This window comes from Sceloporus undulatus, chromosome 2 (genome assembly GCF_019175285.1).
Source record: "Sceloporus undulatus isolate JIND9_A2432 ecotype Alabama chromosome 2, SceUnd_v1.1, whole genome shotgun sequence".
NCBI classification, from domain to species: Eukaryota; Metazoa; Chordata; class Lepidosauria; order Squamata; family Phrynosomatidae; genus Sceloporus; species Sceloporus undulatus.
The window spans coordinates 304,123,221-304,149,454 of NC_056523.1; the positions used below are offsets into that span (position 1 = coordinate 304,123,221).

General features: G+C 39.7%; 1 protein-coding gene across 2 annotated transcripts in view; it reads left to right on the plus strand.

Moving 5' to 3' along the window:
• Positions 1-26,234, plus strand: part of EMB (embigin) — a 42,714-nt gene that overhangs the window by 10,557 nt on the left and 5,923 nt on the right. Inside the window, exons 2-8 of one of the 2 annotated variants that reach the window (XM_042454522.1) lie at positions 4,843-4,932; positions 8,287-8,370; positions 12,383-12,578; positions 13,313-13,401; positions 19,289-19,428; positions 21,127-21,418; positions 24,099-24,132. In XM_042454522.1, coding sequence (XP_042310456.1) covers positions 4,843-4,932; positions 8,287-8,370; positions 12,383-12,578; positions 13,313-13,401; positions 19,289-19,428; positions 21,127-21,418; positions 24,099-24,132 — 925 coding nt within the window. The remainder of the gene's footprint in view (positions 1-4,842; positions 4,933-8,286; positions 8,371-12,382; positions 12,579-13,312; positions 13,402-19,288; positions 19,429-21,126; positions 21,419-24,098; positions 24,133-26,234) is intronic. The other variant, XM_042454523.1, reaches the window with a different exon arrangement.

Genomic DNA, 26,234 nt, shown 5'->3' on the forward strand with positions numbered 1-26,234 from the left:
AAAACAGAAAATTGCTTACAACTATGTCAAGTTTTGTTTTGTTATCTTTTTTTGGTGTGTGTGTGGGGGGGAATAATACATCCCTTCGTCAGTTGCAGGGAAGAAGCATAGTACTTGGACCCCTAGAATTTTCCTACCCATTTTTTGAACACAGTTGCCAGATTGAAAACTGGAGATGTGTCCTGTGCCTTTAATGACTGTGTAGAATGGAGGATTTCAGTAGGAGTTGCTGGTCACACAACCAGGCAAAAAAGAGCACCAGCTCAAATTTTCTCTTTTACATAACTATTAAAGGTATAGGATTCCTTTCCAGTTTTCAAACTCGCAATCTTTATTTGGAGGGCAAAGCATTCCTTTAATAGAGTAAAAGAGCTATACAGTTGCACAAAAGATCAAAATAAATAACAAGATTTCCAGGGTAGATGTCATTAAATTTAGTCAGCTTTACATTTTTGAGCTCTGGACATACTCAGTATTCCCTTCCCATATCACAGTATATGGGGAGATTTTATTAAGCAGCTGTTGTTGTTTTTAAAGCGGCTGTTGCTTTGTAAAAAAAAAAAAACATTAAAAAACAAATAAACCCTAAGAATGAGAAGTATCTCAGAGTTCTACCATTGTTATGCAGTTTCAATGAAATGTCATACCTCTAGTCAGTGTTTCAGTAGCATCTAATCTGAATTTGTTTTTCTTGGTTCACTGATTAAATTGTTTGTGTTCATTTTGCTCCACTTGAATCCAAAAGCTAGGACTGGGGTGCATTTGGACACAAGGCTGTAACTTAAACATGATTTGGAGTAAGTTTAGAACTCTGTTCCAGTATGCACTACATATGTAGCTTGTTAAAATATTAACAGTGATATATATATATACACACACACACACACACACACACACACACACACACATTCATCCATACCAGGGCCTTTTATCCAGATCTTTACTGTACATATAGCCTTCTTTCCATCATTATCCACTCCTCTTATCATCATTATCATTTTGTGTGTTAATTATAGGATCAGAAATGTTGGACTAAAGTTTCTATCAGTCCTAATCACCATGGACAGTTCTGATAGATCATGGGTCTTACAGTCCAACAATATCTGAATGACCACAGTTTTCCTTTCCTGATGGAATGGCCTAAATGATAAAAGAGAATAAAGAAACAAAAAAACACACAATCCCCCACATCCTCAGTAGTGATCAAATACCATATTTTGATTGATCTGTTACCATTCTGACGTATTTTGAGTTCTTCCTGTAGTCCACCGAACTCTTAAGGAAATAATATATGAATTAGTCTCAGATGGTCTTTGATTTCATTTTTTAATTACACATCCCTCACCTAAAGATGATTCATAGGTTATGTCTGAAATGTACTTGCTTCATAGAACATTAAATAAAAGTTTGGTGTGCATATTTGACCTAGCTCCATTACACTTAGAGGTCCTGTCTAAATGTTTTGACATGAAGAATACTCATGTGAGTGTGTGTGTTGGGGTGTGTGTGGTATTTTCAAATGATATTCATCCCTATGAATCCTTTAGGCTTGCTCATCCTTTTATCCTTTATGAGGGCTATCTGCGTCTGTATCTTGTATCTCGAATTATTAGTTTGCCCATTCCTTTGTTTACTTATTACTATTATTGCTATTTGCTGTCAACTTCAATGTATGACCACGCAATGATTTAGAAAACTCCTAGAGCCCTGTTCATGTCTTGCACACTCAGGGCTGTGACCTTTTTTACTGATTTAATTCACTTGTAATGTAGTCTTCCTCTTTTTCCTACTGTCTTCCAAGCATTATTGTCTTTTCAAATGAATCATGTCTTCCCATGATATGTCCAATTTACAGCAGCCTTTGTTTAGTCATTTTAGCTTCTAGTGAGAGTTCAGGCCATTTTTTTTAGCAGTCCAAAGTATTCATAAAACTTGTCCCCATCACTGCTTATCAAATGAGCTGCTCTTCTTCCTTATTTTCAAAAGAGTTAATTTTGTTGCCTTGTTGACATTAACAAACACATACATATAAAACCATAAAAACTATAAATCAGCTGTATAGATTTGCAAGGGAACAGTTGCCTGGTAACATCATCCAGCTTCTTCTACAAACTTGCATTAAAAACAAAAAACAAAACAAAAACAGGAAATTGGCCTGGAAACCAAACACTTAATTTGGACTGAATGCAGTAGGGCATTTCTGGAGCATCTCCTTATCTTAAACGTCTTGTGTCTAGAGCTACAGAAAATCAGAACCAACTGTTTTAAATTTGTACTTCTTACTAGTCCTGTTTGTGTATTTAGCAATGGATATGGTGGCTGGGGATAATGGGAGCTACAGTCCTACACATCTGAAGAAGATCAGCTTGATGAAGCTTGGCACATAACATTACTCACTATTCTTTCACTGACAGCATTGCTCAACTGTGGCAGTTGAGGAAGTCACAGCATATTGGAAGCCACAAACAAGTTTCTGTTATTTGGCATAGCACTATGAGTCAGATTAGCTTTGAAATACTGATTTTAAATATTTGGGGACAAAAATGGGGAAATTTTTTTTTATCCCTTGGGGGCTCTAAGCATGATAAAAATGGTATGGGAAGGCCACATACAGCCTGTGGGTCACACCTTGCCCACTCCTGGTCTAGCTGAATGACCTGCTGAATTCATGACCTGCTCCAAAGTGAAACCAAGAATTCAGTCCCAAAGTTTATGTGTTCCCCTTCTCCCGTTCCATCCCATTCTCCTTTCTGTTTGGTATCTTTTGCATTAAACCCTACAGGCAGAAACTGTGGCCCCATACAGACAGGCTAAAATAAAGCTGCTTCGGGACATTTTGGACGTATGCTGTTTGAATGTTGCATGCGTCCTAAGAATCCAGAAGTCACACCAAAGCCACAATCTAGTCCTAAGGACTGGAGCACAGCTTTGGCACAGCTGCCAGACTCTTAGGAGACATGCAACATTTAAAGAGCATACCTCCAAAGTGTCCCGAAGCAGCTTTATTTTGACAGTCTGTATGGGGCCTGTATGATTTTTAAATCTGTGAACCCCTCAAGGAGCATTTTGGAATGGACAGCGGGATAAAAATCTGACAAATCAATGTGGAAAATAAGACTCTACACAGAGCTACTCATTTTCAACAGGGATGAGCAAAGAATGGCCAGTGGGTGGCATGTGGCCTCTGGACCCCACTTCTATGATCCCTGAAACCCACTACCTGTCAATCTCAAACTCCAGTCCCCCTTAAAAATCTACGGAGACAGCTTGACACATGCATGAAAACACACAATAGTCCAGAGGAAAGTATCAGGCTAATTTAATTTCCTAGTCATATTGACAAAGGCATCATTAGCAATTATGATCTCAGATAAGACATTCTGTCTTCTTTCCACTTCGGGAACCTCGCTGAGATGATTTCATCCGTCTGGTACTGGCACAAAATGTTCTTTGTGGATTGCCAAGAGAAAAAGAGGAGCAGAAATTGTGAACATTAGACGAAGGTGAATTTCAGCAGCTGTGCCACTCCAAAACTCAAGACTGGCATCCAAAACATCTTCGCATCCAGACGTTGCCCCTTGCAAACTCAGCACAACATTTTATTATTCTTTCCATGACTGTGCAGGAGGAGGAAGCAAAGCAAGCAAGGAGGGTAGAGCATTTGGGGCCCTTTTAAATTACAAGCACCTGCTTGACCCAGATCTTGTCTCAAGTAAAACATCCTCCAGCAGCATTTCAGGAAACCATTTGACACAAAGTGGAGCTAGAGTGAAAGAAGCGTATGAATATTAAGCACCCTGCAGCCTAAATCCAGTTGTTAGGTAAAACAGCCCCACTGAATCAATGGAGATTCAGTAGATTTAGCCAGGACTAAGAATTGGATCAGGGATAAACTTCTAAGAGTAACATGGAATTAGAACTTCAATTAGACGCTCTGGAATTAGCAATTAGACATTCAAGCAGAGGCTCAGCAGACACAAATCTTACTTCCTTTTTTTTTTCATTTTTATCCAGCCTTTTCTCTAAGGAGCCCAGGACAGAATAAACAATTTCCCCATTCTTATCCTTGTAGGAGATACAAGAAGTGAGGTAGACAGAAAGACAGTCACTAGTCTGACATGAAAAATCAAGATCATTGGCTTGCCCACGTACCACGATTTCATGTACAGGCCATTGATATTTCATGAGCAGGGCACTACTGTGGAGTTTATCACACAGCCATTTTGTCCAATCCAGGCACAGGACAGGATTGGGACTCAATGGGAAAAAACAGGTGTTATTACATGGAAAAAATGCATATTTTGTTGCAGGGTGACCACAAGCTGTCCCCCAGCCATGCTTCTCCTGCTGATTTTGGTAGTATGGAAGCTTTCTTTCCCACAAAATATGTTGGCTAAGTGTGGCTGGGAGACAGCTTGTGGTCACCCTGCAACAAACTACACTTTTTTTCTGTGCAATAACACTGATTTTTCCCTGTTCAGTACCAATCCTGTCCTGTGCCCGGATAGGACAAAAATGGCTGTGTGATAAACTCCTATGTATTCATAAATCTCAGAACCTTTTCGGTAGTGGCACCACTGGTGATTCCAGTACCAATGGAGTATTGGAATACGAGAAGTAATATAATTTTGGAGAGAAAACTGGGGAAATTCCACAGTTATATAGTTTGAAAATTATTTTTTGAACTTATGGCCTTTGTTCTATATATGTGGTTCATATGTGATATTTGTTGTTGCTAATTTTTTTTGTAAAAAAATAGAAATAATAAGCAAAATTGTGTAATCTGTATTGTTATAAAATATTGTCAAATATTGCTATTTTCTATCTCTCTCTCTCTAATAGATGCTACTGCGGAGACACAACATGTCAGCCAGCAAACTACAGAGAGCACTTCTGATAATGCAGCATCGCTTCCAGAAAGATCCAACACAGGTAACAACTTGTTCTTTTTACTCCAGTAAGATATAACTACTTTTCACATCTCACAGTTATGCTGTTTTTAAAGCAACAATGATGACGATACAACAGACCTATGGCCTAGATGTTGCACTATATTTTCCTATGCTGGCAGGAATTGGTGGAAGTTAGAATCTGATCTAGTTGTGGCTTTCCCATAACTATGTATCTGGACATTGCAGTAACACAATGCTTAACTCAAGAAGATTTTGCTCTGACCCAGCATGCCTCTTCATATAGTAACAACAACAACAACAATTGCAAGACCATGTTTCCTTCCTTTGTCAAAATAATCTCACTCAACAAGAGTTTACACTCTGTACTCCTGAGAAAAGAAAGATAAGCCTCAGGAATGCTTTGTGCTGTGTGTGTGTAACTTCAGCTTACAAGACTACTGTCAGTCATACAATGGGAAGTGTTTGCCTTGTTCTACATTGATGGATGCACATTTTTCAGGTCAGGCCTCTGGACCAGATAGCTTTACTGTTAATGCTGTTTATGGAAAAGCAGTATATGAGGCAGCCCTTAATGAAGCAGAAACTGCACGTAGCAAAATTCTTAAAACTGCAGCTCATAGTTCATTTATATTAGAGACAGACACATGACCAACATGTCCTCTTGACATGAAACAAGAATGGGAAGAAACTTCATGGGATTTCGAGAAACTTGGCAAAATCAAGACTGAGAGGTTTTTACATTCCTAGTCTAATGGTCTCTAAGAACTTTATGTCCTTTTAAATGTCTTTGGTCCCATTTTTGGATATTCAGTGATATCAGGAAATTCTTTTTCAGTTGGCCATGCTTCCTGTGTACAATGTCTCTCGGTTACAGTTAAGGAAAGTTCAGATGTTTATGTCTCACTTTAGAGGCTTCCAGTTCAGGTTTCCTGTAATGTAGCCACTTTCTTCACTTGTGGTGGAGCTGCCTGGAAACATCTGCATAGCCACTGCAGGGAAACAGGACACGGGAGCAGATGCTGCTTTCATGTAACCCAGTGGGGTGCTTTTGAAGCTCTGAGATTCCATTCTCCAGTCGATTGGGCCTCTCATTGCATTGTGGAGCCATCACCCAAGGTGTTCAGCAAACAATTGCCTTTATATTATGCTCCTAAAGTAAAGAATATTCCCAGCTCCCAAACATTTAAGCTCACCTACAGGAAGAGAAGAACTTTTTCAAAACAGTAATCCAAATATTATATAAGACCTAGCTTTAAAATGAACCAGCCATCCTACAAAGAATAATTCTATTTTCCAGCAGCCAAGGCCTGGTCTCCTAAATGTCTTCTTTTCCCTAGTAGCTTCTCATCAAGAACATAGATAGACAAGGCCAAAGTAAACATGAATATTAATACGTATGCACATAAAAGATAGATTCTTTCCCCCATAAGTAGCCTCAGGTGAAAGAACTGCAAGCTGGTTTTGGATTCTAGAAAACAGGAAATGAGAGGATAGTTAACACTTTCTGCTCTGCTAGATCCTCAACCAGAGACCTTCTTGCACTCAGAATTCATTTCTCACAGTTCCAGTTCTGCTCTCCTGGGCAGTGGCAGCTATTCACTCTCCCACTCTCAGAAATATAATACTAAATGTGATAATACATTTCTGCTCTCCTGAGCAGTGGCAGCCATTCGTTCTCCCACTCTCAGAAATATAATACTAAATGTGACAATACATCCAGCCTCCTGTTTAATTTGGTCAATGGATTGTGGAAGGAGAGATGTCTACAGTGACAGCTAATTATTAGGAAATGTGAGGGATTACAGTGGATCACTCAAGCAGAGTAATCACACTGGCAAGGCAGAAGTTGAACACCACTCTGCCCAGTAGGCAGAGAGAGAGAAAGAAGAAAATGTATGGAATTTAGAGTGATGTGGGAAGAGAGGGAGTGTGGAAACCCACACAGGAAGGCACATAATGCAAAGTTAGTGAGTATAGGCATGCAGCGGTTATTAACTCTAACACTAATTTCCAGTGAACATTTGTTAAAATTGAGCACATATTTGTATGCATAAAGTTAAGTGCAGATCTTGGTATTTCTATTAGAGGAGGAAATCTGGTAGATCCTAATGGGAAAGATCTCTGCTGGAGAAGAGCTGTCTCTCAGAGTAGACAATACACAACATTTGGCTCAAAACATACAAATGTATGTGGCAGCTTCCTTGTTGTTGTTCTTGATGTATGTCTTCAAATGGTTTCTAACTTACGGCAACGCTGAGGTGATCCTGTCATAGGGTTTCCTTGACAATATTTTTTTCAGAAGGGAGTTTGCATTTCCCTTCTTTTGAGGCTGAGAGAGTGTCATCTGCCCAGAGTCACCCATTGGGTTTACATGGTTGAGCAGGGATTCAAACTCAGGATTCAAACTAATACATTATGCTGGCTCTTGGCAGCTTCCCCTGTACCTGTTATTAAGCACATTTCAGGCCTACCAAGCAGATTCTTCCCATTGTCAATGCTATGCTCACAATAACCATGGTAAGGAACTTAGATTGGGAAATCTAAGGTTAGCAGTAACTAGAGTCAGCAGTGACTGGTTGTTCTGTCAGTGAAGTCATGAATCTGCTCTGAGTTTTACTCCAAACTTCAAAGGAGATAAAAAAACAGCAATGTTTTTTTTTAAAAGCTAGTTTTCAACATTGTGTTATTGTTTCATGTTCAGACTAGAACGAGATTTGGTTGACCACCTCCATTACATCAGAGCCACTACTTGCTACTGGGATGACCCTTTATTGAAGTTTGTGTCTATTTGAACTCTTAAAAACACACCAGATTTGGCTTGGCTATCTCCAGATATGGCTGCGTCCTTTTTACATTTGATGAAATGGCATTGGCCAGAGCATGTGGAAGTTATTTGTTTGGACTACAAGTCCTAAGTTGGCTAGTGGCCATGTTAGTTATGACTGTTGGATCAAAAAAGTAACTTTTTTCCTAAGCTCTGGCAGCACCAGGTGTTATATGTCAGAAAATATACTTGAGAATAGAAGTGCCAATGTGCATACAAGGGAATCTTTGTAAGGTAAGAAGTGGATGCACCAGCAAAGGTGGATGTGATGGAGCTGGAGTACAGCATATTCCCAATATTTGTCCACAAAGAGGATAATCGTAATGCCTGAAGAGGACTGTGAATGAAATAAAACGTGTACTGAGAATTAGACCATATATGAAGCAAAGTTTAAGTGAGCATTTTTTGGTAAAATTATTTTTTCCCTTGAAGTCCTTTTGTTTTCAGTTCAATTGATTGAAAAGATTTTATACAATACAAATTAATGCTTGACTAAATCCTAGGTAGAAGAAAATAATTCGAGTCTTATTTTTTTTTTCTTTTGGACAGAACTATCCACCAGCACACAAGATTTTGACCAAACTGCGACGGCGTCTTCCCTTGTATTCAGGCTAGAGAATATTACTATAAGTGGTCAGTTTTTAACTTGTATGTTTGTTTGTTTGTTGTTGTTTTTTGTTCTGTTTTTTAAATATTGCATTGAATTTAATACTTTTTTAAGGAGGGGAGGGTACCAGGGATTTTATATGTTTTGTATTTTTAACTTTGTTAGCCGCCCCGATTGTTCTCAGAGGGGCGGGATACAAATAAATTTTATTATTATTATTTGTTAACAAATTACTAGGAAGTTTCTAAGTATTATGGAGGTAGGTTTCAAAGTATCTAGCAGTTATTGAGGTCAGTTTCAAAGCATTTGAGTAAAGTTTATTCAAATTTCAAAGAGTACTACTTCAGGAGACTACTTGCAGTGAAGGCTGAACGGTATTAGTTAGTCTGTGTTGACACTGATACTTGGATTTTTGACACAGGACAATTTTTCATGTAGAACAAAACAGTGGATGTTGAATTGGCAGGCAGATAATCTTTTAATATACTTGTCTAAGGCCCTGTCCAGACTGACCTGAAAGTCCAGCCTGGGAGCAGAGTTGGGGAGTAGCGTCCTGATGACACACACCTGTCTCCACACACCCCCTGGCTGCCCTGTCACTACGTGCCACTCTGGATGGTGGACAGTATACTGGCATGCCTCCAGCACTGCGTCCAGAAGACCCAGCACCGAAGGAGCACCATATAGCCATGCCCACTTCAGCTATGGCGCCCTTTCAAGCGTGCAAAAAGGAGCCACTTTTTGTGGCTTCTTTTTGCTCCCTCAAAGGGCCAGATTGGGGCTGCGGCATGAGGTTGCCGCGGCCCCGATTTGGCTGAAGAAGGAGCGGATGGAGGCTGCCCCTTCAGGGCTGTTTGTACATCCCCTATGCCCCCAAACAGACAGGGCAAATAGCATGGCTTCCAGCCACTTCAAGGGCTTGGTGTTTAGATGATGCATTACCCTGAAGTGGCTGGAAGCCACTCTATGGCTACCAAAGGTGGCCCCAAACCACTGGCAGCATTAAATCTGCTCCTGTCAGCAGCCCATTTGGGACTACTGTGGCAGCCCACTTCAGGAGTGGGCTGTCTGGTCACCATGGTCCTGGAGCAATCACAGCCAGAGATCACTCCTTCCGGGCCATGTGCTTTGGCCCTAAGACTAAGGGTGCATCTACACTGTAGAAATAATGCAGTTTGACATCATTTGACACCGCTTTAACTGCCATGGCTCCAACATACAGAATCCTAGAATTTGTAATTTTGTGTGGCACCAGCACCCTGCGGAGAAGACTAAAGACTTTGTAAAACTACAAATCCTCAGATTCCATAGGACAGAGTTACAGCATTTAAAGTGTTGTCAAACTGCATTGTTTCTACAGTGTACTTGCACCCTAAGTTTTCTCTGCAAAGAACTCGCTACAGGCATGCATGCAATAGATTTACTCACAAGACCTCTGTTTCCTGCAAACCTTTCATTTGATATCTGCTGCAAGATTCATGGTTTTCTTCATCCCCTTTCTGGGTCCCTCCATGAAGTATCTTCCGTAAACCAGTTTGTCAAGTTTCCCCTTTCTGCCACAACAGGTAGTTTCACTCTCTTTTCTTGTCATTTTGATTACTTGCAGAGGCTGCTTTTTACTCTCTGAGAAAGAAAAAATGAACAATTTGAGGAAGATTTTCACAACCTAGCCCAATGGCTTTGTGGCTGATTATTTTCTGAATTGATTTTGCTTTATTAAAAGGTGTATGTCCTACTCAAATGCTACCTGTAATGAAACTGAAAGACAGGAATCAAACATCAGAAAATAAAACTAATACAGAGTATAATATATACGCGATTCTACAAAACTATAGAAAGGGGAAGAATCCCAAAATGTGAATATGTTAAGCATTTGTACTAAAGTTCCCATGCAGTCATGCTGACTGAGGCGGGTTACAGACCACCATTAGGGACGTCCTGAGGACGTCCCAGTTTGAAAAAGGGGCGTCTCTTCCAGACGCCCCTAACCCTATCACGGACAGAGTCTGTGACAAATGGCAGCGGCCGTTCCACACAGCTGCCGCCATATTGACGTAGCGGATGCTGTGCATCCGCACGTCACGCCCTGGAAGTGATGCCGTGAGTGTGCGACTAGCGCCTCGTGGCGTCTCTTCCGGGGCCCAGGAAGGAGCACGATTTCCGCACACCTTCCTCGGAGTGTCCGGGAGCCACACGGTTTGGCTGCTGCGGCTCCCGGACACTGCAAGCGGAGGCGGAGCCAGACCGCCGCAATCCGGCGATCTGTAACACGCCCCCCTTATGGAAGATTCAGTCCCTAAAAGTAACATTTCTAAGCTGTGGCTCAGAGATGCTGAAGGGAAAATTGGCAGCTGTCCTTTTTTATTATTTATTTTTAAATTAATTTCTATTCAATATTTTTTATGCAGGGAAAAATAAACACTGTGTGACATCAACCATACACAGAAGAAACTTCAACAAAGAACAATTAACTACAAAAAACTCTTTTTATTTTTGAGGTCCTTCCCTCTCCTCATACCTAGTCAAAACAGGTCATGTCTAACTGGGTAGTCCATATTTCCCAGTGCAAAATGAGAGAATTCAGAAGAGCAGCATATCTCTGCTAGGTTGGAAACTGTTATTGTTCAGGAATGCAGGACAGACTTGCATCAATTTCGAGTCTAGCAGTAACCCATCTCCATGTGAAGGAAATAGAGTTTAAAATTACCAGCCTAGGTTTCCACTTACTAACAAGGGCTTAAGGGTATTTATTTTCTTTCTGTTAGCTGCACCTTAACCAGAAATAAAATAATAGGTCTTATTTTAAAAAAGTTCAGAAGAAGAGGTTAAATGTAGTTATATCCCCACATTCTATTGTTATTCCTAATTTAAGTAAACCTACAAAATCTGTTGGATTTACTTACATGTTTACTCATCATTCAAACATGATTTAATGGTTCTCTCTTAGGTGAGATTAACTAATGGGACCCCACCTGTTTAGTTTTTTCTCAGTTTCTTCTGCATTGCTGGAAACACAGCTCCATTTAGATTCTAGGTGTTATAGTCCATACAAAACTAGGTCCAAGTGAACATTTCATTAGAAAGAACAAAAATTGGCCATAGAGCATGTAGGAACATAAGATGAGCCCTAATGTTTCCCTCCGATAACTCAACATGGGCTACAAGTCAGGTGGCAGAAAGGACTGAAATCCACTTAAATTTTTCAAAAAGAAACGTTCTTTTCACTAATAACAAAGCACACCAGAGGCCATGCACCCTGTTTTAGGGTGGCTTCCACGAATGTAGTTTCTCCTTGTTTAAGCAAAATAAATAAATTAAAAAGGTAAAGGTAAAGTCGTAACTGACTGTAGGGAGCGATGCTCATCTCTGTTACTAAGCTGAAGAGCCAGCATTGTCGGAGGACTACTCTGGTGGTCGTGTGGCCAGCATGACTGCACCAAATACTGTTACCTTCCCACATAAGTGGTACCTATTTTTCTACTTGCATTTGCATGCTTTTGAACTGCTAGGTTGGCAGACACTAGGGTTAGCGACAGGAGCTCACCCATCATGCAGCACTCAGGCCTCAAACTGCCAACCAGATGATCTTCTGGTAATCAGAACTGATGTCTTAACCATTAAGCCACTGCATCGCTTCCCTAACCTGATACACCGTGGTATAAATCCATCTGGCTGAGAATTCTAAATGCCCTTCCCTAAACTACAAGTCTCAAGATTCCACAGGAAGCAAGCATAACAATTAAAGAGGAATAATAGAGCTACAACACTATAGTGTGATATTGTCCTTGGAGGCAAGCACCATAAAATGACATGAAGCCTAGGATGGTGTAGAATGCTAGGCATGACAGTGGTGTTTCAGGAATGTAGAACTGACCTGCTATCTTAATTACAAAATTAATATAAATTTATGTCAGTCTACTATTAAATGGTGTGTGGGGGGGGGGGTGGAGAAACCAAGAGATGTCTGAATATTAATGTCATATTTTAAGTTACTTTCTTTTAATCAGATAACAGGTGTCTTTTAATTATTTCCGGCAGGATTTCCTAACACTCCAGTAACAAAAAGTGTCACAGTAGAGAAACCAACTACCCTGGAACTGTTGTGTAGTTTGGTTATTGGACCTTCTACAGAAGTGGAAGAAATGGAGGTTGCCTGGAAAACTGGTGACAACCTAATAAAAGAGGAGAGCCTCAAAAGGACAGAGACCCATACTAAATGGTGCACTCGATACACGTGAGTTGCTTTTATGAGATTTGTTTGGCATGGTGTAAAACATATGTGTATGAACTATGCAAAGAAGGAAATGGCATGCAGAGATATCAATCTACATTGATTGCTCCCTCATTGAATTTCCTGTCACATGATAAATGTAAATAGTGTTTAAAAAATTGTTTGACATGATATGAGATATAAAACTGTAGCCAAAAGTGCATCCCTGTGCTGTTTTTTTCCTCTTCTCATTCATGATCATGTCTGTAGAGATAATTACAGTGATATATATTTCACACTAGTGGCAGCCAGCAATAAGACAGTCATAATGAGATCATGCCAGAGCATAGAAAAGAGCGGGATACAAATAAATATAATAAATAAATAAATAAATAAATAGGTATTACAGTATTTCACATCTGTGCAAAGTATAAGTCAATATAAGGATGCCATGCCTCCCATAATGAATAATTCCACTAGGAAAAAGTCATCTGTAGTATTTAATCTTCAATGGCCCATAATGCAAAACCTTTCTGCCATCAACTGATGGACCTATATTAGTATAAACAAGCTATACTGTACTGTACAATTTGAATATCTCTTCCATAAAGTCAGAATATCATTCTTTGTAGCTGATGTAACTAAACATTTCCTTTCATACTGTTTTCAGTTTTTACTTTTATTATAAAACCCTTGTTATTATTGTCTCATTTTAAATCAGTTCTGCATACCATCAATAATTTTACTATTCTTTTAAGGATACAACTGGAAAGGAAAGACCAAATGGAAAGTTATATGTGCATTTTTAAAACTAAGCCAGAAATAAATGCTACATTTCATTTACAAGGTAAGATTCCAGATTTTTCTTCTTCAATGGTCAAATTAATAATACAGTAAAATTCTTTGATTTGATTCTTTTCCTGCAGTTGACTGCCACTGCTGATGGATGTGTATGTTGTTATGAGAGAATAGCAATTTGATCTTATAAACAGCTGCAGTCTTATAGAACTGTGATTTTATAGTCATAGCTAGAACAGTTATATAGATGAGAAACTGTGGAATTTTTTAAAAAAATAGGTTTTCTACTCTTTTTTTAAAAAATGCCTGACTTGTTGTATGGTTATACTATTTAGTACATAGTTTGCAACTCAAGAAGCTTTCCCAGATCTCTTTTGAATGGACTCCCAAGTGCACTTACCCTCCCTACTTTTGACTCTTTGTTGATACAGAGGTATATCTGCCTCACTGAAGGGAAGAATCCTGTTTTTCCATTGTGAATCTACTGACAAATAATTTTTCCAAGAACAACATATCAATACAGGCTACTCAGATCGGTTTAAAGGAGTAGAATATTTGACTCTGCTCCCATTCAGCCAAGTGCTGTGATCCCCATTTTATTAGAACTCCAAGCCTTCATGTTTTGATCAGGCATTAACAAAATATGGTCCTTTTTGCAGCCCTTAGCTCCCCAAAGTGCCTCCTTTGTAGCACCTTTTTGATAATAAAAAAGAGCCATTTGCTTCTTTATTAGGCATGCTGCATAGGGCTGATGGGAGTTGCAATCCAGCAATATCCTGAGGGCCAAGTATGCCCCATGCTAACATAGATCAAAGAGCAAGCCAAATTGAAAGGCATTAGATTTATGGCAAATTCTAAGATATGAAACTCTTCTGATTAATATGCATGAGAAATTCTGCTTTGCATAGAATGCATTGGTTTAGACTTTTTTGAGGGATTTGTTCTCTATTTCTGTCTTCCTGACCGTATGTACATTGGTTTATTTTGCTTTGTTTTTTACCTTCTCCTTCAAATCTGTATAGGATTTCTACCAGTTTTTACTGATATTGCCCATTTTACTGTAATGGGATAGAAATAAAAGGTATCCAGATGTAAGATGATGTTTGATTAACGATGCAAGTTGCTGAATTATTAAGATGTGACTAAATATAGAATGGTGATGCACATTGATAAATGTTATTTAAACATTAATGATGTGTTGCCTTATATATAGTTACAGTTTTAGATCTGAGCAAGAACATTTAGAAGACCCATCCCCTTGGACTATGACCAGAGCCATTGTCCTTCTAGTTATATGGCTTTTTTGGAGGGGAAAATAACAATACCCTGATTCTCTCCATGAAAAGCCATAATTTTATTGTACTTGAATATCATTGTTGCACACTCAAATTCTCCATTTAAGCTGTAATAAAATGACAGACAATAATAGTCTCTAGCAGTGTGATGGAATCAGGGTTCACAGATTTAGAGGATTACATTTTTTTTATTAGTAGGGCCAGTGGCAATTGTCAGAATGCTTTCTTCATTGTTTGGAATGCCTACTGATTCCCAGAAGTATCCAGTTTATAGCATGCTGACAGCGTTGCCTACTTCATGACTGCTTGGAGAATCAGAAACAAAAAATATAATTGTAGGTAGAGGAGCACTTATATTTGTCCATAAAGTTGCATTAGAGATATGAAATATATTTATTTAACCTTCTCCTGATCATATGTTTGTTTCCCCAGAAGGCCTTTGTTTTTGTTGTTGTCGTGTGCCTTCAAGTCATTTCCAACTTATGGTGACCCTAAGGCAAACCTATCCTGGGGTTGTCTTGGCAAGATTTATTCAGATGGAGGGCTTTCTGTGGCTGACTGGGGATTCGAACCATGAAATCACATTGGCTCTCTCAAAAGGCCTTCTAGCCATAGGCTGAAATTTAATACACACATTAGGTTGGATCCAGATTTAGACATGCCTAATAGAGAATAAAGATAGCCAGCATGATATAGGTGTTTGGAGCATTTGACTATGACTGTGGAGAATTCTATTCCCCGCTTGACCATGGAAACTGACAAGGTGACCTTAAGTGAGTCACATACTCACAGCTCCAGAGAACCCTGTGATAGGATTACCTCAGGGTCACCATAAGTTGGAAATGACTTGAAGGCAAACAACAACAGATACAGAATATGAAAAGGGAACTTGTAGCACCTTTGACACTAACTGTGTAGTTTCATCTGAGGAAGCAGAACAAGTCTATGAAAGCTCATGCTATAACATCTTCTACACAGTCTCCAAGATTCTACAAGATCTCTTTGCATACTGATATTCCAGACTAAAATGGCTGTCTCTTAAATATAGAAAAATAGAGAGAAAAGGTAGTAATTCCTAACTTAAGTTCTACTCAGGTTAGTTCCCTAAACATAAATCCATCTTGATACAACCCCATTACCTGAGACCCATTGTTACTTTGTAGTCAGTGGGGTTTACTTCTGAATGCACACTGAACAGAATGGACATAAGATTGTGTTTTCAGTTTTTGTCTTTTAATGAGCTCAAGTTGACTTGTGTATAGACTCCCTTTCAGCTAACCGATAGGCCACACTTACTTAGTTTACCAATGGAACTCTTCCAGACTGTGCCAAAGGAGGACAAAAATAGGAGAAAGTTGTGCACATATCATGTTCACACCATTGTGGCTGTGGCATTTTATCCATAGCAAAGCAGGGGTTGAAATAGTGGGACCTTTAGGTGGGAATGACTATTTTCTCTTGGGGTTTGTTATACAGGAAGACCAGTGTAATCAGAGGCTTATTAGGCTCAAAGAAAGCTGATTTTAGTAAGATTAGGGAAATACCATGGCAAAAATGCTCAAAGGGAAGGAAAGACATGGTGCATGGGAGTTCTTTAAAGGTGAAATAGTGAAGGTACAGTTGCAAACAATTCCAATAAGGAAGAAAAATGAGAAGTAACTAAAGAAACCAGGGTGAGTGTACAAATAAATTTCAGATGAACTGAAACCGAAAGAGACATGTTTAAGAAATGGAAGAAGGGGGAAACTACCCCAGAGGAATACAGAGAAGAAGCCAATACAAAATTAACAAGATGGAATGTGTCCATAAAAGGGCAACCACAATGATCAAAGTTCTAGAAACCAAGCCTTGTGAGGAATGACTTAAGAACTGATATGTTTAGCTTGGAGAAGAGAAGACTGAGAGATAGCATGATAGCCTCTTTAAACATCTGAAGGGATGTCATGTTGTAGAATGTGAAGCAAGCTTGCTTTTCTGCTTCTCCAGAGATTAGAACATGAGCCAAGGGACTCAAATAACAACAAAAGCGAGTCCATCTAAACATTAGGAAAAAATATATAATAAGAGTGATTCGACATTACACTAGATTGCCTCAGAGGGTGTAATAGATCTCCATTCTTGGAAGTCTTTAGACAGGCCTCTTTCATGACTGATATAGTTCATGGCAGAGGGTTGGACTAGATGCCCCTTGTGGTCTCTTTCATCTATATTATTCTATTCTGTGATTCTGGTGTGTGCTAACTAAAAGAAATTCCATTAAAATAAAAGACCATCGCAAGAGAGAACATGCTCGACTGACAAATATTAATCAGACAGAGATGTGCTGATAATAATCAGATACATTTTATTTCATGGTTTATGTGCTCAGCCATAATTGATTGGTGAGATGCAAGCAATATGTTTAACATTGTTCTACTTTTCAGTTGGCTGAGCTTTCAGTTATGAGAGCAAAAGAAATGCAGTAAGGACATTCAGAATGTGTTGTTCTTTCTTGGCTTCATAGATCCAGCTTTTGCTTTTGTTTTTGCCCTCCTAGTTCATACATTTAATGAGGGGAAAGTGCCAATATGGCATGGGGGGAAAGTGGCACAAGACCACTGGAAGCACATACATAATGCACAGTGTGGACTGGACTTAGAGGAGTTCCTTTTTTGGCTGCAATTCCCAGAATTTCTCAGCCAGCAAAGCCATAGACCATGTTGGCTGGAGCATTCAATGAGTTATAGGCCAGAATCCCACCAAATTCTGGAATTGTTGTCTGATGTGATATCTGCATTCAGTTAAAAGTTGCAGAAATGGAACTGTTCATGTGGTGCACATTTTTACATTGCGTTGTACATTCTATTCTGCAACAGTGAGGTAGTATGCAAACAACAAATAATGCGATCACTGCAATATCCTATATGGCTCAGTGTAGTGTGGTAGGTCCACATGCGGTCCTGTGTTAGGCTGACCCATATACCACCACCCTGACTTACTGAACAGTCTCTGAAGCCTCCTGCATAGCTGTTCTGTGCTTTGTTGTGAGTGGACAGGTTACATCCCAGTTGCCAGACGCAAAATGATGACATCAAAACTTAGATTTGCTGGGGTCTTCCAAAGGTCTCAGCACTGTTGTAATTATTTCTCATCTCGCTATGGTGACATATCCCAGTGTTTCTGTGATCCTTTCTACTCCTTACAAAACAGAGAATAGCCATGCAGGAAGCTTCAGAGGATGTTCAGTAAGTGTGTGTGTGTGTTGGGGGGAGAGTTGGGCATTGCAGAGGGAGGAAGAGACTATCAACCTCGGCAGCACCCAAAGAAGGAAATGCACATGTAAGGGAAACGTGTGTGTCCCAAACATGATGTCACTCCATGAGGGTATATTTGTCTTCATCTCTTCAGTGTAGGATTTCAGTCAGTGTCATTAAAAACAAGTGTTCTGACCTTTAGAAACAGATGTCATCTGTATGAGTCCTTTTTAAATTGACTTCTCCTAATTTCTTTCTTTCTTTTTGTAAAAGTAGGGGAAAATCACGCAAACCAGTCTTCTGTGTGATGGGTCACTCATACAGAAAATGAGAATCAGACTGGTTATTTATCTCGCAATGTGCAGGGTTTAGTATCGCTCATTCACAGTGCTAATGCAGTGTCATCCAAAAATAGAATTATGCATCAGCACATATGCAGACATGCCTCCATTCTAGAGAAAGAAAGAAAAGAGAGAGAGAAAGAAAGAAAGAAAGAAAGAAAGAAAGAGAGATGGCATATTATTTCAGTTCTGTCTGGAAATTTTATATTAAATTTCAGAGAGACTTTGATTTAAACACAGATATGCAGTACAGCTAATCATGGTTTCTCAGGAGTTAATCATCATCTTTTGGTAAGATTTAGTTTTTAGAGAAGTATGTTCAGGACTATAGCCTTTTGGGGAAATCACCCAACAACTGATATTGGCTGGGATCTTATTCCTATGCATTTGTGATAAGCCTGTGAGCCTGTGAGCCTGCTGCCTCTGGGTAGAAGTGGGTGCAATCCAGAAAAAGCTACTTATCTGTAGGATGCTATTAAATTAATTTCAGTTGTTTTTAAGAAATAGTTTGAGGAGTGGCACCACCCTTCCCCAAATGTGACCTCATGGTAAGAAAAATTTAGTAGGTTGACCAAAAGGTTAGAAAAATGGTTTCTTTAGACTACTTCTCCAAGAATCCCAGAGGACATACTGGTTTGGAGATTCTCTGAGATGTAGTCCAAAAATTATTTTTGTCCAAGCTCTGCTCTGCCCAGTATTCAAGTGTAGTTACTCCAGTCTCTTGGACTATTATATATCCTATACATTTCATGTATATCAATTACCCACACATCTACTACTTTTTCCCATTCAGACATGGAAAAATTATTCCTTGTTTTGATTTAGAGGATTATTTGAATGCTGGTTGCTGCTTTTCAAGTGTTGCTAAGTTTATACTTAACTGTCTAATCATACTTTTTCCTCTCCCCAATAATATGCAAACATTAGAAATCATACATTTAATTACAAATCCTGTGAAGAGGTGACTGAGAGAATATACCTGCTAATTGTAGTATATGACATAGGCAGTGTGTATATGCTATTGATACTTGGATATGTGCTCCAGAGGTCTCCTGTTTTTTTCTTAGTGCCTGAAATACACATAAAATCTAAGAGTATCATCAGTTACGTGGGTGATTATGTGGTCCTAACATGCACAGTTGGCGATGAGGCTGTGCATTATAGCCCCTCTTCTTGGGTCTGGTATACAACCAATGGAAGTGCTGAGGTAAACTTCTGTTTCATTCATCATTGAAAAATTGAAAAATTCTTATTTCATGTTATTCATATTCTAAACCACCTTTTATAGCAAAGGTGAGCAAGTACACCAGAGGTGAGGCTGATTTTTCATACTTTTCTTTGCATTTCTGGAAGTACTGCAAACCACCAGAACAAAGTGTGTTCTGGTTTCATTTTCAGCCAATCATTTTGCTTTTGGGGGGGGGGTATTTTGGAGGATTGGGGGAAGCCTACTACGAGCAATATAGCTGCATCTGCAGAAGTCTTTGAGTGGTTTTTGACCACTATATGATGAATTTTCACTTTCACTTTTTTTAAAAAAGGTAGTAAAGTTCTGGAGTTTGTGGGATGTCCTGATGGGTTACAGGGACCATAAAAACAGATTGGTCCACATGCTGCCCATGGGAGCACTCTCTACACATCCTCTTTTACGGGTCCATTTAATGCTTTGTCTGCCTGAACCAAAAGTCTGTTTCCTCCCAGTTCTGATGCCATCCTGTTCAGATGATGAAGGTCCCAAACCCCTGTTTTAATGTGAACAGCCTGGACAATGTCCAGCACATTCAGCACAAAAACTGGGATATAACACCTTTCAAATGAATTTTAAAAACATACCTCTTCCTCTGAATCTCCATTCCTGCACTAAGGGTGACTGTCTGCACAAGTGTCCCACCAAGCTGCCCAGTGTGTCTGCCACTGTTGCCAGTCACTTGTTCTGAGGTTAGAATGAGGTGCCTAGCCATGTGATTATCACTGGGCACCTCATTCTGACCTCAGAAGCAAGTAACCCTTGGTGGTGGCAGATTTGCAAGGCAGATCAGCCCATACAAATAGTCCCTAACAGGGTCAGATGTAAGGTGTACTGGGTGGGGCAGTGCTCTTGTTCCTCAAGCCACGGAGGGCTACATGGAATCACCTGACCTGCTCCTGCTCAGCCAGGGCTCCATTTCTGCTGTTCAACCTGGCTTTGCCTGGAAGCTCCACTACTGATGCTGATGTGCCCCTGTCACATGGAAGGTGGGAAGGTGTCTTCCACATTCCAACAATAATAGGTCAATCTCTTAGGAGTCACCCACAAGGCACCCATCGAGGAAAAATGCCACGACACATGACCTCTATATACCTTTGTGCTTTGGGCACTAAACTAAACCACTGGAGCTTAAGAATTTGTTTCTGTCCAAACCTGGACTGAGCTCACAGGACCCAAAAGTCCACTTAGCCTAGATTTTCTTCATATAGCTTAATATAGATAGGGTGGGGAAAATCAGGACCTTGTTTGCTACTGTTAAATGACTGGGAGAAATTATTAGGGTGTCCATGTGTTCTCTGTTTGAAGTGCTTTCAGAGGACTCTGTGAAGAATTATTAATGTCTCTTTTAAAGATACATAGTCATTAGAAGGGGAATGAAAAACTCTGCCAGTAAAATCCCATGAACTTTAATGGGATAACATATTTGATAGAACATTGTAGCCAAGGAGAATACATGCTTCATGAAACAACTTCCCTAAATTGTGCTGTGGGTCAAATACTTGTGCATTTGTTCCCTGATTCCATTCTCATTTCAAATACATATTTACAATCTCCCTGATGTTATGTTTTACCCCAGTATGTAAACATTTATGTTTCTAAATTTTATAATGATAGAATACTTTAATGTTACTAAAAATTTTAAACTTATTTTTCCAGCAGCTTGTTAATATTGATACCACTACTACTGTGCCAGAGAAATACATCACGACCCAGAATAATGCCAATGTAACCAAACTGAAGATCTCAACCCTCTCTGAGATAGACAGTGGCTTTTACTGGTGTGAAGCAATTTTTCCATTAGGTGAAAGCAAAGGAAATGTGTCACTGACGGTTCTCACCTATATGGCCCCACTCAAACCTTTTCTTGTCATCGCTGCTGAAGTTATTGTTTTAGTAGCTGCTATTTTCATCTATGAAATATGCACCAAAAGGAAGGAAATTCAAGTTGGTAAGACACAAAAGAAGTACATTTTTCAATACATTCTTTTTTTAAACAGCATGCATTTACTGTTAATAAATAGCAGGGTTTGAGAGAATTATATTTTTTGGACTACAGTTCCCTACAACAATCAGCTAGTATGGCCAGTGAAATTCTCTAAGGAGCATCCCTCCAAAAGTAGATTTTCTAACTTTTGATAAATCTTATATCTCTGTCTGTAGGCATACATACCTGATTTATACAAAATTAGACTGACAGAACTGTGTAACTACAGGGAAGGGAAAAGGAGGACATTGTCCCCTCAAATAAGAATTCTGCCCATCCCATTAAATTTTCTTTCAATCCCCCCAGTTTCTAGCATTTTTTTGGTTAATTGCAGTCAAGTCGACTTTAAGGTGGCCCCATGAATGAGAGACATCTAAGTCACCCTATCATCAACAGCATTGCAGTAACTTAAAGCATCAGTTGAGCTTTTAGAAAAACAGTTTGGACCACCAAAGGAAAGGGACAGGGGAGTTACCAAGGGAATGTGCAGCCCAAGAAAGAGTTCTAGATGTGAACAATTTTCAGTGTCTCACTCTGCAATTACAAAAGACACACAGGGCCTTTGCACAGACAAGCGTAGAAAGAGAAATGATTATATATGCAAACGGAATGTTATACTAAACATACAATATGAAAAATAACATGTAGCATAGTCAGGAGTAATATTACATATATGACAGGAGAGTACCAAAATCTATCTAAATGTAACCTAAAACAAACAAATATGTCTTCCCTGCAAGCCAAGATGACTAAATTGAAGCTATCATACTTTGGCCACATCATGAAAAGAGATGACTGACTAGAAATGGCAACAGTGCAAGGAAAGGTGGAGGGCAGTTGAAAGAGAGAAGGACCACATAGACTCAATGAAGGAGGCCATGGCCCTGAGCTTCCAGGACTTGAGCAGAACAGTTAAAAACAGGGGGGGGGGGGGGGCGGGGAGTGTCTCATTCATGGGATTGCCATGAGTGAAGGCTGACTCGAGGGTAGTTAACAACAACAAATATACCAAAACATGTGGTGTAAAAAGAGCATAAACACAAAATAAATGGAATATTTTATACATAAATATACAAAATTAAGATCCAAATTTATGCATGCAAACAAACTCCAGCTGTGAGACCAAGTAGTTGTTGTACAAATATTAATTATAATGACAGGAAGAATTCAAACAAACTGTGAATGAAGAGCAACCCTACTATAATAAAGAACTTATTTAAATGTCTAGCAACCAATTACTGGTAGGCCACCTAATGACTAGCAAGCTTGAATTAATAAGCAGCCAAAAATGGCCCTACCCAGGACTTGTATTTAACATATTTGCTATAACTGGCATATTTATTGTTTCTTTGTACTTCCTACAGTGGACCCTTGTTATAACCTGGGCTTTGGTTCCAAGATCCCCCGTGTATAATAAAATCCGTGTATGCTCAAGTCCCATTAAATATAATGACATAGCAAAATGGTGTTACTTATAAAAAATGGAAAATAAAGGTTTGATATTTGAAATTTATACATTTTTTGAACATTACAAACCGTTTATGCTTGAATCCATGTATAAAAAATCCACGTATAAGAAGGGCCGACTGTATATGTTAGTTTTGTCTGTGTGGTGGTCTTGTTTTTGGTTTTTGTTTGAGGGGGGGTTGTACTTGTGGTTGAGAGTACTTTTATTGCTGATGACTCTCTGCAAATACCAGAAATTTGGAGAATGAAGGAATGGGAGGGCAAAATTCTTATATGGTGGAATTCTTATATGGGGGAATGAGTCCTGTCATAGATGAATGCCTACTTTTCCCTTGAAAACACAAGACCCTATAGTTACTACACTACCTCTTGCAATAAATGGATTCATGCCAAATTCATTTTACTTCCCCCCCTTGAATCAATGAGAGTTCAGTTTATGTTTCTCATTAATTTCATTAGATCCCAGGTGCAACTCTCTAGAAGAGCAATCCTAAGGATGCAGGAGTGAAATAGTGGACTATCTGCCTCTTCCCAAGCCCTGAAACCAGAGAGAGAGAGATGCATTTTCCCCAAAGAGTTCTCCAACAGTTACCCCACTTCCTTTTCCTGACATTGCTCTTGATTGGTTTCACTTGAGAGAAAAAACAAAAAATGAGTCTGATCACACCTGAAAGACTAACCAGTTTTATTTAGCATATGTTTTCCTGAATTTGCTTTGTGAAATATGGGCAGGAGTCTATTGGTGTCACACAAAACCTGTTAGTCTTTCTAATGCCACAAGACTCTTCATTGGTTTTGTAGCAATAGAGTAACATAGTCCACCCCTCCACTGATTTGTTTTTGGAGGAAGGAAATTAATTAGCTGGACTATAATAATAAATTATAAGTAGTAGGATTGACCCTGGGACCATTTGGAACTATGGAGATGCTTTCTATTTCCATCCAGTAGACTGATGGTCAACCCACTCCCAGTATTATTACAGAAGCTACTAGCAATTATAACAATGCTGATGGTAGATCATAGGGATATAAATCTTCATAAATCATTAAGAATTGGAAGTCCTGTCCTGTTACTTCAACATGATGCAGAAGTCCATGTTTACCTGTCAATGGTATATTTTATTTATTGCTACATTAAATAATACAAAATAATCACATTATTTTCTTTGTCTCATAGAAGCTGAAAAAGAATTTGAACAAGCAGAAACACTGTAAGTAATCCTCTTATTCTATATTCTGTGTGTTTATATTCTATATTATAAAAAATGGTCTGAAATTTATACCAGGATTGGTTAAAGTTTGTTCCATAACTGGCATTTTTGTCTGCTCCTAAATTCCTAAATTCATGATGGGAGTTATGATCCAAAGTATCAGGGTGATCAAATATTATTCATCTTTGGAGATTATCACACATCATTTTCTGCCTGATCTGGGCAAGGGCTGGGCATGGGCTTGAACAGATGAAAATGTGTGTTATTTCACAGCAAAACACCGCCGATGCCTCTGGGCGGCTACAACCCATTTCCGAGCCACACTTGGCCTGCCAGTTTTCAAAGATGGGGAGCTTCCATCCTTGCAAAATCAGCGGGCTATGAGCATCTCAGAGATAGGTTGTAGTTGTCCTGCAGCATTGGCAGTGTTTTGCTGTATACAGTAACACCCATTTTCACCCATTCAAGCCCGTGCCCAGCCTGTGTCCTGATCAGACAAAAAATGATGAGTGATAATCTTCTCTGTTTTAGTGAAGAGAATGCTGAAGCACATTAAAAGCAGAGAACAGTAAGGAGGCAAGCTCCACATGCTATTAGACTGTCAGCTGTTTATTCCTTTTTAAAAAGTCCAGCATGTTTTCATCTGTATGAGAAAAGGCCTTCTTCAGAGACCATCAGCAGAAATCACAGGAGATGTGAACACTCTCCAAAACACAGGATACCTCCTGAAGAAGGTCTTTTCTCATATAGGCCAAAACACTTTGTGCTATTTTAAAAGGAATAAACAGTTTACTATTTTATAGCATGTGGAGTTTGTCTCCATACTGTTTTCTTCATTTTTATTCTAGACAGTTGGAGACAATCACCAGCTTCTTAAGGTCCTAGTATGCTTGGCCAATGCTTATGTTCCAACTGCCCTGATCAATCCTCTGTTATCCCAGTTTTCCAGCTACTTTTAAAATGTCTCAGTTTCTCTCTCTCTGTTTCTTTTTTAAAATCCCCATCTTACTTCAATTGCTGCAAACTGAGCTCAACGTGCAAACTCAGGCACCTTACAGACGGGCCTAAGCAGCGCCGTCGTTGCGCCAGGAATACGCGCGAGGGGCGGAACTTCCGGACGTGCCTTGCCCCTCACGCATATTCCGTACGGCAAGATGGCAGCGCCCTATACAGACGGGCGTGGCCATCTTGATGTAACGGACGCGCAGTGTCCGGATGTTTAAACCCAGAAGAGCCGTCGTGAGTGCGTGTTTTGGCACTTGCGGCGGCTCTTCCGGGTTGCCGGAAGGAGTGCGATTTCTGCACTCCTTTTTTGCAGCACGGAGGAGTCGTGCATTTTGGCTGCTGCGGCTCCTCCGTGCTGCAACCAGCAGTGGCCCAAGACCACCCCTTTTGGGCGGTCTGTAACAGGCCATAGTTTACATTCAATTAAGCCAGGGGAGAGGAGGGGAAAAAATATTACATTGCTAATAGGCTTAGGAAAAAACAAACTTAAGTAGCCTCTCTGAGGTTATGTGTTCTTCCTTGTGAATATTTTTTGTATTTTGGCCCCACTGATGTTGCTTGGGCACACATTCTCCATTTTTCACCTGTGAAATATTGGAGGGTATGCAACTGAGCTAAGCTGATGCTGAATTTCAACAATTAGTTACTGGCCATTGAATTTTCATGAGCAAAAACATCTCTATTCTTGATATACCTCAATTAGTAACTAAACATGGAACTCCAAAATAACAGTGGGTCTTAATTTTTTAGATGAACAGAAAGAAAGTGCATTAATGGTATCTTAAGCGGGGTACAGACCGCCAGAAAGAGGCACATACCTGGCACCTCTATTTGCTCCTCAGGAGCGCCGCAGCAACCAAATTGCGCGGCGCTCCTGCACAGCAAAAAAGGAGCCCCGAGAAGCGGCTCCTTTTTGCAGCGCACTTCCGCTGCCCCAAAGCACCAGCGATGTCACCAGTACGCACCGAGTCTGGCGGGCGCGCTACAGTGCCCTCGTCACATGCGAGGGCTGCTGGGCATGTGGGCGGTCCTCCCACCAGGCAGCCCTCACATGTGATGAGGGTGCCGCAAAGGCCCATCTGTTCCGGGCCATAGTC